At 39.0% G+C, this 13,821-nt stretch overlaps 1 protein-coding gene across 2 annotated transcripts in view; it reads left to right on the top strand.

The window, feature by feature from the left end:
• PRKCB (protein kinase C beta) overlaps positions 1 to 13,821 on the top strand; it is a 176,204-nt gene that overhangs the window by 107,097 nt on the left and 55,286 nt on the right. For both annotated transcript variants that reach the window (XM_063430532.1, XM_063430534.1), the window contains exons 4-5: positions 10,941 to 11,052; positions 13,563 to 13,691. In XM_063430532.1, the coding sequence (XP_063286602.1) occupies positions 10,941 to 11,052; positions 13,563 to 13,691 (241 nt within the window). The remainder of the gene's footprint in view (positions 1 to 10,940; positions 11,053 to 13,562; positions 13,692 to 13,821) is intronic.

The following is a 13,821-nucleotide window of genomic DNA, read 5'->3' on the forward strand; positions in this document are numbered from 1 at the left end:
AGTCTACCAAAATAGATTAGCTTTGGATTACCTTTTGGCAGTAGAGGGAGGTGTATGTGGGAAGTTTAACCTGAGCAATTGCTGTCTTCAAATAGATGACGAAGGGCAAGCAATAGCTGAGCTTACTAGCCATATGGTTAAACTAGCGCATGTGCCTACTCAGGTATGGAAAGGGTACAATCCAAGTAGTTGGTTTGGTAGCTGGTATGAGTGGTTTGGAGGGCTTAAGGCAGTGGTAGGTGGAGTCCTACTGATTTTACTGTTGTGTCTACTCCTACCGTGTCTTATACCCTTAGTAGTTAGGTCTGTGCAAAGCCTGATAGGAAGTATAGCAGAGAGGAAGGCTGCTGCACAGATAATGGCGATATATAAGTATAAGGCTCTAGATCAAGGAGAACCAATGCAGGAAGATGAGTGTTAAAAGATTCACATCATAAGATAAGTCTGGTCTGGTTCATGGTAACCTGAGGTATATGCAAACCAAGGTTAAGTGATGCCTCAAGTAATTGTGAAATATCAGAGGCATCAAAGGGGGGAATGTGATGTAATTCCAGTAAAATACAAGTTTAGCAGGCTAAGATTGCCACAAGGCATATGTATGTATATGTGTTTGTAGTATCAGTTAGTTAATTACACGTAGCTAAGATACTGTTATCACTGTACTGACCAGGTGCAGGAATGTAAGAACTGGAATTACGCGTCCCTCTCCTTTGTATCAGATGAGCCACGTGGTTAGACCGGATGGATGAGTTTAGACTCTATTTATTAAATAGGTTAAGGGTATGTGTGGGTGTAGTTAATTGTGGGAGGAGCTACAGTGCTATATAAGGAATGTACTCTATGTATTCAGTACTCAGACTTTGCTGTATTTTGGTGACGCTAGTCCCTCTGAGTCCCGATCGGTGATCCAATAAAGAATCTCTTCCTTCCTGAAGAAACCTGTGTCCATCTCTCTGTGCTTGGCTTCCGTCAGTTTCTCCGGTATCAACATCAATTTGTTTAACCCCTTAAGGACCAAACTTCTGGAATAAAAGGGAATCATGACATGTCACACATGTCATGTGTCCTTAAGGGGTTAAATATGCATTGGGATTTGGGAAGAGCACAGTTAAATGTTGTTTTTTTGGGCCTATTTGTTTGTCTGAGCTGTCAATTCTACAGATGGGACCTGCCTCCATTTGGACTTGTCCACCTCCTTTCGGCAGAGCCAGTGACTTAGATATTGCTACTTTCCTGCTTCACTGGATGCCAAGGTTGGGAGGTATGAACTTGGACAAACCTTCTCATAGCCTGGAATTCCCTAGAGTGGGGGTAGGCAACCTTTTAGTACTCCAGATTTTATGAACTACATCAGGCTTCCCCAAACTCCGAATGAAATAGGCTGAGACTCATAGGAGTTGTAGTTCAGCAACATCTGGAGGGCCGGAGTTTGGGGAAGCCTGGACTACATCTTCTATAATGCTCTTGGACATAATGCTTGCAAAGCATCAGGGGAGATGTAGTCCACATAATCTAGAGTTCCAAAGGTTGCCTACCCTAGACCTAGAGCTTGGTGACTAATGCTGACATTTATTACCGCAACAGCTAAGGAACAAGAGAAGAGCCAAGCTGTAGGCCCCCTCATCCCCCCAATTTTTTTTCCTGCAAGTGTCATTAGCATATAATCCATTATATATATATATATATATATATATATATATATATATATATATATATGTATGTGTATGTATGTGTGTGTGTATATATACCTAATCTATATCTATACACTGATCAGCTACAACGGCTCCGATGCATGGAGGCATGGACTCAACAAGACCTCTGAACGTGTTCTCTTGTGTCTGGCACCAAGACATTAGTAGCAGTTCATTTAAGACCTGCAAGTTGCAAGGTGGGTCCTCCATGGATCAGATTTGCTGTTCCAGTACATACCCCAGATGCGCAATTGGATTGAGATCTGGGGAATTTGTCCAGAGCATAACACGGTCTACGTCAGCCTGCCTTCTTCCCATAGTGCATCCTTCTGCCATCTCTTCCCCGCATAAACAACGCACATTCACTTGGCCATCCCCCTGATCTAAAAAATGTGATTCATCAGACCAGGCAACCTTCTTCCATTGTTCCATGGTCCATTTCTGATGCTCATGTCTTCATTGAAGGTGTGGTCATCACAGGCACTCTGACTGTCTGGCACTACACAGTCCCATACACCACAAATTGTGATGCATTGTGTATTCTCACAGCTATCATGGCCAGCATTTCTTCTGTGTGATCGGACCAGACAGACTAGCTTTCGTTCCACATGTGCATCTATGAGCCTTGGGTACACATGACTCCAGGTCACAGTTTGTCCTTCCTTGCCTCACTTTTAGTATGTACTAACCACTGTTTACTGGAAACACTCCACAAAATTGCTGTTTTGGAGATGCTCTGACTCTGTTGTTTTGCCATCACTATTTAGCCCTTGTCAGACTCACTCGGATCTTTTCGACTTGCCAATTTTACTTGCTTCTAACACATGAACAGATTGATCCCATGCTGCCTGTTATATCCCACCCCTTGACAGGTGCCATTGTAACGATATAACCAATGTTATTAATTTCACGTCAGTGCTTTTATCCCCTTAAGGACCGATGACGGTTCAGGACCGTCATCGGAAAAATCCCCTTGGGGACCGATGACGGTCATAACGGTCTGGGGCTCCTTACCTGATCGCCGTCGGTCCTCCGGCAGCGATCAGCGCTCCTCCCGGTCCAGGGGGACTGCCTGTCTGCCCGGGCAGTCTCCCCTCGGCAGATCAGGACCCTGCGGCCACGTGATCACTCGATCACATGACCGCAATAGGTGTCTGTGTCTGCCTGTAGGGGGACTGTCTGTGCTGACAGGCAGTCTCCCTGCAAGTGGAAAATAAAAAATAAAGTTACAAAATAAAGCAATCAGTATAAATATATAATGTCCTACTAAGTGTATTTTTATATTTATATATACGTATATTAATATAAAAATACTTACATTTAAATTACACACGTGTGTGTGTGTGTGTATATGTATGTGTGTGTATATATATATATATATATATATATATAATTATAAATGATAAATATGTTAATAAAAATAAATAACAAAAAGTAAAAATAATTTTTAATTAAAAAAAATTATATGTAATTTTATTCTAACAGTATTTTGATATTAATATATATGTATTTATATCAAAATACACTTGGAATGTAATGAGATAGATAGATATATATATAGATATATATATATATATACAAAAAACAAATAACAAATATGCTTGGCACTCACCCTATCTCAAAAATCAAGTTATAGATGCCTTGGTGCTATCCCACGTGTAGAGGATATATATGCAGAAATAAGGGAAGCACTCTCCGGTCTTCATAAAAAGTCCTTTAGTATTTTATTTTCAAATTTTCAAATAACGATCTAATTCGTTATTTGAAAATTTGAAAATAAAATACTAAAGGACTTTTTATGAAGACCGGAGAGTGCTTCCCTTATTTCTGCATATATATATATATCTATGTATAAATAAATAAAAATAATACGAAATATACATTTGTCCATATACATAATTACATAAATAATTTCATAAATATACACGTAAACGTCAAATATATAAATATGTATATATATTAAAATTCTACGTGCGTATTTATGTAATATTGTTACCTAATTAAGTAATTTTAATGATTGCAATTTGAAGGACCTGCCTGCCAACCCAGGCTGAAAGTCCAGAGAATTTAATTTGCTAGCACAGTGTTTAACCCTGTAACTTTCTATGACACCCTAAAACCTGTACATGGGGGTACTGTTTTAGTCGGGAGACTCCGCTGAACACAAATATTAGTGTTTCAAAACAGTAAAACATATCACAGCCATGATATTATTGCTGTGATACATTTTACTGTTCTGATACACTAATATTTGTGTTCAGCGAAGTCTCCTGAGTACAACAGTACCCCGCATGTAGAGGTTTTATAGTGTTTGTGAAAGTTACAGGGTCAAATATAATTTTACTTTTTTTTTTTTTTTATTGAAATTTGTCAGATTGGTTAGGTTGCCTTTAAAGAGCGTATGGTAGCCAAGGAATGAGAATTAGCCCCATGATGGCATACCATTTGCAAAAGAAGACAACCCAAGGTATTGCAAATGGGATATGTTCAGCCTTTTTTAGTAGCCACTTAGTCACAAACACTGGCCAAAGTTAGCATTTTTTGCATTTTTAACACACAAACAAATATAAATGCTAACTTTGGCCAGTGTTTGACTAGGTGGCTACTAAAAAAGACTGGACATACCCCATTTTGAATACCCTGGGTTGTCTACTTTAAAAAAAAAAAACATGTACATGTGAGGTGTGATTCGAGGATTTATGACAGATAACGGTGTTACAATGTCACTATTGATAAATGTAAAATATATATATATATATATATATATATATATATATATATATATATATATATATATATATATATATATATATATATATATATATATATATATATATATATATATATATATATATATATATATATGTGTGTGAGAGAGAGAGAAACAGCAATTTCCTACTTGTATTTATAGGCCTATAACTTGCAAAATAAAGCATGTAAACACTGGGTGTTTTTAAACTCGGGACAACATTTTTAATCTATTTAGCAGTTTTATTCATTAGCTTTTGTAGATAAGTAAAAGATTTTTCAAGTAAAAGTCCAAAAACATGTTTGTTTTTTTTTTGTTTTTTTTTTTAACTTTTTCACCATATTTTTTTTTTTTTAAATTAAATATATGACATGATACAAATAATGGTATGTAAAGAAAGCCCTTCTTGTCCTGAAAAAAACAATATATAACTTGTATGGGAACCGTAAATGAGAGAGAGGAAAATTACAGCTAAACACAAACACCACAAAAGTGTTAAAACTGCTCTGGTCCTTAACGTACAAAATGGCCAAAACAGGCGGGTCCTTAAGGGGTTAATGTTGTGGCTGATCAGTGTCTCTCTCTCCCTCATAACCTGAAGTGTCTTCTGTTGCCACTGGGATGAACTGGTTTTGGGTCATCCTAGCACTTGGGTTCAAACCTAATTTGCTAAGGGTTTGTGTCAGGGCTTATATTGGGCAATCACTCTTTAAATTAATTTGAAGATTTTGGCACCTTAATTAAGAGTAAGGGGAATATGCTGAAGACCAAGATTTAATTTATCCATCATTTAATCCTAAAATACCTTTGTCTAGAGACTTCCATTAGATCAGCACGCACCCCCTCTGTGTCGAGATCAACAACAGACTATTAAAGGCTTAAAGGGAATCGTTATCATTGGGGAAAGTCTGCAGCTTACAGCAGCTGACCTGTGCTATCTTCAGCAAAGGCAGGGAACCTCTGCTCTCCTCAAAGACCAATTTAAAAGGATTAAAGAGGGAAATCTTCCCTGTAGGTTACTGGATTTTCCGAGCTGTAACTGCTGAAAGATGCATTCTACAACAAGACACTATGAGCATGCAGCGCATGGCTACAGGATTTAACGGTTTTAAGGGCACTTCACATTTTTTATTTGTTAACTCATCCATTTAGAAGTTTTTTTTTTGGTAAGGGTTAAGAAGCACAGCAATGGTTTTTACATATCCTGGGGGACACGTATCAAGTCACAGCAGGTACTGCTATGGGGCAAAGTGATAAGTGTCGAAGGACATTCTGCTGGTCTCCACGGTGACTGCACCTCATTTAGCACTTTGCTGCAATTAAGCATCTTTTTGTCCTGATCTGTTTTCTCAATTCTGTTAAAATGAGAACCAAATAGGCCCTCATACAGAAGGGGCAGCTTGCTTATGCCCCCTAAGTTTCCACTTTTGAATGTGTTAATTTTTTGACCAACAATTTTAGTTGACTAAAACTAGACGAAAAGTGACACAAGTCAGATGACTAGAATATGACTAAAACTAAATGGACATTTGCCACCAAAATTAACACTGATGGGCAAAATGTTATTTTTTCTTGTTTTTTTTTTCCAAAAGCTACACACCCATAAAACAGTAATGTGTCCATAAACTACAATGGACATGTTTTTATTTGTTCCAAATTACATTTTCTGACCCATAAATGGTTATTGACTCATGATTTCAGCTAAAATGCCCAGAACTGCTCTGCCCCTAAATACACCTCTAAAATAGTGTCCTTCAGCTGTATAAAATGTTACGAGCTTTGGTTCCTTCTTAGACCTTCCTTGGTGTGATCATGGATTAAATAATGTTGGGCAAATTCACTGAGAATAGGCGTTTAAAACTGCCTCTTTTCTTGGTGACGTTTGAGCTGGGAGGTGGTGTGTACCCCTATAAGAAGTATATACTACGCATTGAGGTTTCCATGCTCCGCCCATAAATAAACCACAACTCTAGGTGTTAAGAATTTGTAACAATTTTTTTTTTTTATGTTATATTTGTCTGCCATAAATTTTGTGGGGGCGACTGAATAATTTATTTTTGAAGCTAGTAACCAGAAACGCAGAAGACTTTTTTACCGTTCCATGATGTCGCTAACCTGCATTTTACAAGTGTTTTTTAGTTATTTTTCTTTATTGCTTATTACATCTGATATTCATCTGATATTCATCGGTTATGAAATCCCAGTTTGTGTGGAGGTCTTCCATCACTGCATATTGTTCTTTTGCGGACATGGCGTTAAAAGACCGCAGAGCTCCCATTTAGTAAAACCTCCATCGATAATGCAATATTGTCTCGCTATACACATAGAAATGCTCTTGTGGTGGTGTTTACATGCCACCATGTCTAAATCAAATTTTGGCTTGGAGAGCTAAGGTTATTGTAAACTCTTTGGATCACAGATTTTATAGCTGTAAACGAGGTTCTGAATGGAGTCTTACAAATTGATTTACATGGCTTTGGTTTGTGGAGAGAAAACTGTCTCTTCAAAGAGTAAATGCATGAATTTATTACAGCGGTTCTGATCTGTAATAGAAGTCGTTACAGTCTGCAGAATACTGAAGAGATATCTGACGGCTGTTTATCTGTTCAAGGAACACTCCCGTGGATATACCTGCATGAAAACATTCATGTAATCTGTTTTACATGCTTTCCTTTGGGGTATGTGATGTCTTGGCTTGCAGTAGATACACACCTTCTTTGCCTTGCAGATACGTGGTGCATGCGCGTGACTGTCCACTCCCTGTATTACAATGAGAAGTCTTTCGAAGACAGTCACTCTGTGCAAATGCCTAGGTCCATGGAGCTAATCTACCAGGAAGTAATGCCTCCCAATGGTTATCATCCATTTGTAAAAGTGCCAATTTTGTATTGAAATCTGCACTTTTATAAATTGAAATCGAGAAAGCACTCTTCACACATAAAGCATTTCAGCGTGCCAAAGGATGTCCTGTGTTTGGGATGTACCTCTAATCTATTTGTATATAAAAAAATCTCCCAATATTTATTGCAATGTTAAATGCTGGAAACATACATAGGAGGCACAAAGCAAATAGTAGTTACTGTCCTTTAGTTTTCATGCAGCATATGGGGGGGGGGACACAATCTGTACCCCCTGTGTTTCATGTCACGTGTGTAATGCAATAGTTTTGTTTTTGTGCTTTATTTTTATCTATGGCATTTAGCGCAACATATACTTAGAAATTCTTTGGAGTTTTTTTTTTTAAATTATCTGTGTGTACTCTTTACCTCAGTCTGTTAGTGACCTGACTTGCAACCAGGTTACAAATATATGTCCGTTTTAATACTTTATTTAAGGGCGGTCAACGATATGAGTTACAAAAAAAAAAAAATCTGTTACATTTTTGGTCGGTGAGACTGTTTTTTGTCTAATTCAAGCCCAGAATATAGTTCTTCATAAATTCCAAGATTTGATCCGGTCGATACAAGATTGCATGCAGCCAAAGGAAAAAGATGTCTGCCACCATCCGTATATGCAATTCAAATGTTTCTGATCAGATTAATGTCTAAATTCTTAGGATCTATAAATAATCTCCTCTCGCCATTCAACACCTCCGCCGTGAGACATGTCAGCAGATGACACCATAATATATGCTGAGAAAACCCATATAACTCAACTCCAGGTTTTAATACAGCAGAAATCGGAGACATTAAAATAAAATCGCTCTGTATTAAACTTTCCTTAAATACTGACAGAACAGGTTTAATGGTGTTTGGAACAAAGCACAAGTTAAACTGCGCCATCCCCAGTTATGTATCAAAACCGATCCGTTTTATTCACTGACCCCAGAAAACCTGAATTGGAATATGTAGGCCAAGATAGCGGATTTGGTAAGGGCGTAAATTCCAATGAGTAAATGTACACTATACATTGACAAGAACTCTGTATTTAGGGAATGAACCCCACTGTCATATGTTAAGATCTCAAAGGAACACTCTAACATCGGGAATATAGACCTATATTCTGTTAGTGTTTTACTGACCAGTTAGATCATTGGGCCCTCCAGAATTCAGAAAAAAAAAAGATATATCTTTTTTGTTTATTAACCAAGTGCAATGGTTAGAGGTAAGAGAATAGTGATTTTAAAAGTTGTTTTTTTTGTTTTTAAAGATATGAAAAAAGTATAAAAAGAAAGCCAAGAGGATAAAAAACCAAAACATGCACATAACGCCTAACTCCCATTGTGGAGAGCATTCCAAACTATAATATATCACAATATAATTATTCCCAGGGGGCCATGACTTGTAGAAGAATAGGAGAGTATTCTGCACATGTGTTGTGAGGCTGACCACTATCTTGACTTTAACCCCTGGGACGGTAGGTACTGTGGATTGTAACCATCTAAACGTCAAGGCCCTTTGAGCCGCCATAGGGAGGCATTTGGTTGGGTTTCTAGTGCACTAGCACGACTATCACTGCAATATTTCAGCATTATCTCTAAAGATGCATTAACACGATGCACCTCTGTAGGGATCAATTAACATCCCACGCTCGGCATTGGCCTTGTAGAGATTGTAGGAACACAACCAGGATGTCCCTCTAATGACTACCTAAGTGACAGCCTACTGAGTAGCACTTGTATTAAGCTGTAGTGGTTCTGGTGCTTAGAATGTCCCTTTAAACCGGCTATGAATACCATTTCCCATTCTTGGACCATAATCCTCCAGCTCCGCACATAACATTCACCACATTGTTCTGCTTTAATGTCTCCTCCCCATTACAGCGAAAATATGTCAAGCAGGTTTCTCTTACAGAGCGCTGAGTAAATGTGTAATAATCTCCAAGAAAATCTCCAAACATGCCACATGTTTTGACCTCTGTGCACCTATTGTAAAACCATAACTTTAAGAACTGCTGGGGAGTAAAATGGTGTTCTGTCTTGTCTCTAATATTGGCAATTCCAAATCACTGTGAAATTATCAAATGTATCTTTTTTTTTTTTATATATATATAATTAACATTGTGTGCCATGATTTCTGGGATCATCCAGAGTATACAATGTAAAGTGAACCAGTAACGAGTGATGTCAGTCACTCCGTTTTAATACCCCAAAGCCTGTGGTTACAGCATGGGCTAGAGAGTTACCATAGTAACCACAGCGCACATGCTATTGTTGCTATGCCTGGAGCGCAGACTCTATGCCGAAGAATTGATTGACAGATGGGAGAGACCTATTTTTAACTTATTTTGAACCTATTTTAACGACACAGATTGCATGAAATATCAGGACATGTCAACAATGTGACATAAATATTGACGAGAGGGGAATGTACATAGTTCTATAAAAGGTATATTATGAAATGGCAACTGTTGAATGAGACTCGTTTTGGAATATTCTCCAAATCTATAAATTTGCTAGCAAACCTGCTTGCACAAAGTAAAGATAACAACATTTTCTGATCTTTAAAAGGAGCATAAGTTATTGATATTACGGGAGTTCCCCTTTAATCCCTGTAATGCCATGTGATAGTGTATGCTTTCCCTTGGATGGCACTTTAAAAGCACATGCCCAAGTGCCCGTAAGTTTGTGCCCTGAAACCTGTCATGATGACCCTGCCAACACAAAGCGGTGTTAGAGGTTTGTGTGTTTTTATACTCCCTTTCCGCTGCTCCCAGTACCCCAGTAAATACACCAGTTTGGTTTCCCCATATTCAGTGATCCTCTCTGGTGGTATTCATACACCGCTTGACTGCTACTTCCCAGATTCTATTTGTAAAAATATATTTAGCCCCTTAAGGACCAAACTTCTGGAATAAAAAGGAATCATGACATGTCGTGTCCTTAAGGGGTTAAATTGTAACCTGTGTTAACAATATAATTTTTTTTTTTGTACGCAATTTCCATAGCTATGTATTGTTCTAATAAGCAGACTAACTTACTAGGCAAAATATGCAATTTCGTTCTGAATAAGGTTTGACATACATTATATTTCTGTCATTCTTTCTCATCTATCTCTTAATTTTGCGCTCCCAATTTCTCTTTCCTTTTGTCCGATCGCTGTCTCTCTCACACTCTGTTGCTCGCTCTCCCTCTCCTTGAGAGAGGGGTAAATCTAATCTTCTGCAGGCAGCTATTCCTTATTAATTTTTATTTTATTGTGATCTCTGCTCATCGAGATTCATGGAAATGCATTTGAAATCTCATATATTCCTCTAACGCAATTTATAATGTATCCAGAGCGACTCTGGCAACCTAGGCACGGCTTTCCTCCTGGAAATGAGAATGAAATTGAAAACTCTTTCCAATCTGAGCCTTCAAAGAGGCTCCTAATAAAGTCAGTTTGTCACGGATACATGTGCAGAAGGAACGTTAATTGGTTAGAGTGATCGTTTTGGAAGGGGATGAACCCAATACAATGTCCCTGCTGCATGGTGGGTGTTGGAGCTCGGAGGGGACTTTCTAGGCTGTCTTGTCATACATCCCACATTCCTTAATATCTCTTTCTCCTGCTTTATTTTAGGATCCCAGAAGCAAACACAAGTTTAAAATCCATACCTATTCCAGTCCGACGTTCTGTGACCACTGCGGTTCTTTGTTATATGGCCTCCTTCACCAAGGAATGAAATGTGAAAGTGAGTAACAATTATGTGGCATTGCGGTCTCTTCGAATTCAATGACGGCTGCTGTAGAGGGTTCTACCTGTGTTCCTGCTCTTATGAGTCTGAGTGTACCTAGACATCTTGGTTGGCTAGATTTAGGTTACACAACTGTGCTGTGCATCTTGTTGGCTGTAGAGCAGTGGTTATTAACCCATTTCCTTTCAATAAAAATATTGTTAAAAACCTGGACCCATTGATGTGCACTATTCGTGTTCCTTGAAGACTTTGGGAACCAGTAGTAAACTGGTTTAACGATCATAAAGTGAAAATGATTTTACATTCGCTGTCCATTTTATTTCCCTTCACCCTACCAATACCTGGCCTTCATTCCCACCTTAACCCACTCTTCATATACTTCCTCCCTCCCCAGTCGCATTTTACCCACAATAATACTACATTCATCTCAAACCTTGTATTCCAATCACTAACCTCATTTCTCCATCCCAGGCTCATATCCCCCACAACTTAACCCTCCTCATTCCACTCCCCTTAACTGTCAAAATGTCCGCTCCCTCTCCTCTTTGTATCTGGCTATCTGAAGACCTTAACACCTATAGCCAACAATAGTGCTGCCCAGCCGGTGGCCCACCAGACTATTGGATTGTGTCCCCCTGCCATTATTGGTCATTTGTGTTATTACAGCACGGCCTGATGTCAAGAGGCCACCTGTAATATGTTCCACCCCTCCAGTCGGTTATTCCATTGTGGAGGTTTTACTTATATGCACAAACTGAATTTAAAGATGCATATGGTATGCTTTTTAATGTAACACCATCTGTAAACATGCATATCATGGATTGTGTGAATGCAGATAAATTAGGAAGCACTACACTGCAAACACATGATGTGCATGTTAATCTGAATTTGACCTTGACAAATTGTATTGCCTACTACATGTTGGCATACACTGTCCTCTAGTGCTTAATAATGGAAATACACGTTTTGTCTTAGAATGACTTGATGAATATGGTGCTGCAATCGCAAGAGTAGTGCGGTTGATAAATATTTGCCAAAGCGGTAAAGAAGCTGTACCTTCATTGGATTGTTAATGTTTACTTATGCCTGTCTGTAACAAAATGTATTTGTGAGATGTAAAAAATAAAATTAAATACAATTTAGAAATCAACACATCTTCATCCTACCTTTTTTTTGTTTCTTCCATTTGCAATGTTTTAGAATTCCCCCCCCCCCCAGTCCCCCACCTTTAGGCATAAAAAAATATATAAAGGATATTTACTTCCCGCCTCCCCTGCATTTACACTGACAGCCACTGTAGGAGCCGCCTGCTGCAGTAACTTGATTCAGTGCTTTCTTATGGGGAAATAGGATACGTAGAGCGCTAGCCGCACCTGTGCATCGAGCTCCCAATGCTCTGTTGCACATTGGATTAGACTGACTCCGGCGTAGGTCATGCCCCCTCGGTGACGCTGCAGGAATATGTGAGGTTAGCAGCTCCGAGGGGGTATGGCCTACGCCAGAGTCAGTCTAATCCAATGTGCATCAGAGCATTGGGAGCTCGATGCACAGGCGCGGCTAGCGCTGTACTTATCTTATCTTCCCCATAGGAAAGCACTGAATCAAGTTACTGCAGCAGGCGGCTCCTACAGTGGCTGTCAGTGTAAATGCCGCCGGAGCAGTGTTTAACGCTGAAAGGTAAAGAGTTTAAAAAATAAAACAAAAACTGCAGTGTTTTACATTGCGGGGTTAAACCCACAGGACACACCAGCGTGGCCGTTTCATTGACCTTAAGTGGCCTGGGTGACCTTAGTGGTCCTTTAATGAAACCAGATACGGATTAATCTACACCTGCCAGACCTCCTTGCCAAGATAATGTATACTCACGCTAGCATACATTTTGCAGTGCCCATAAAGCACCTTTTCTCCCCTCCAGTGCGGCTTTTGACCCGCAGGGAGATGAATTACATCAGTTATTATGTTGCTGTGTTATTTTATTTAGGTGTTTATTTAGGTGTTTTTAATTTTTTTGTTTATAGATCGGGTTCCCCATTTACCTGTTGCAAAGAAGGAGGCTGCTTTATCTTACTACTCTTCTTCTTGAGGGCCTGCTAAATCATAGCTTTAACCCCTTAAGGACACATGACGTGTGTGACACGTCATGATTCCATTTTATTCCAGAAGTTTGGTCCTTAAGGGGTTAATATTAATTTGCCTCCAGAGCTTTATGCTCTCCCTGGTTTTCACACAAGTCATTACTTATGACTCCTCTCACTGCGTGCGGGCCAGCTATCTAGTTACACAAATGAAATTCTGATAATGTAATCAGGAAGAATAACCCATGAACACCTAGGCCGCATTGACTGGACTCCTAGAACACACTAAAACACTTTGCAACTTCATAAGCATAATCTATGGGCCATCCCAATTCTGCTTGTTTCTTTGTATTGATGTTTATTGGGTGTGTAATAAAGTGTAAATATTTAGTCGTGACCCCCTTGATGTTTTTGTTTCCCCCCCCTCCTCAGCTTGCATGATGAATGTGCATAAGCGCTGTGTGATGAACGTGCCAAGTCTCTGCGGGACGGACCACACAGAGAGGAGAGGCCGAATACACATCAAAGCAGAGATCAGCCAGGATGTACTAACGGTGGTGGGTAAGTTTAGAATGGAAGCAAAGTTCAAATAGACGTGTTCGCCCACATTTTATCCTGACAATCCAACACATAGAATTTGGCCAAAACGTTGTCAAGATCGACGTTTGTGAAAGTCTTAAACCTATAAGTC

This window comes from Pelobates fuscus, chromosome 8 (genome assembly GCF_036172605.1).
Source record: "Pelobates fuscus isolate aPelFus1 chromosome 8, aPelFus1.pri, whole genome shotgun sequence".
NCBI classification, from domain to species: domain Eukaryota; kingdom Metazoa; phylum Chordata; class Amphibia; order Anura; family Pelobatidae; genus Pelobates; species Pelobates fuscus.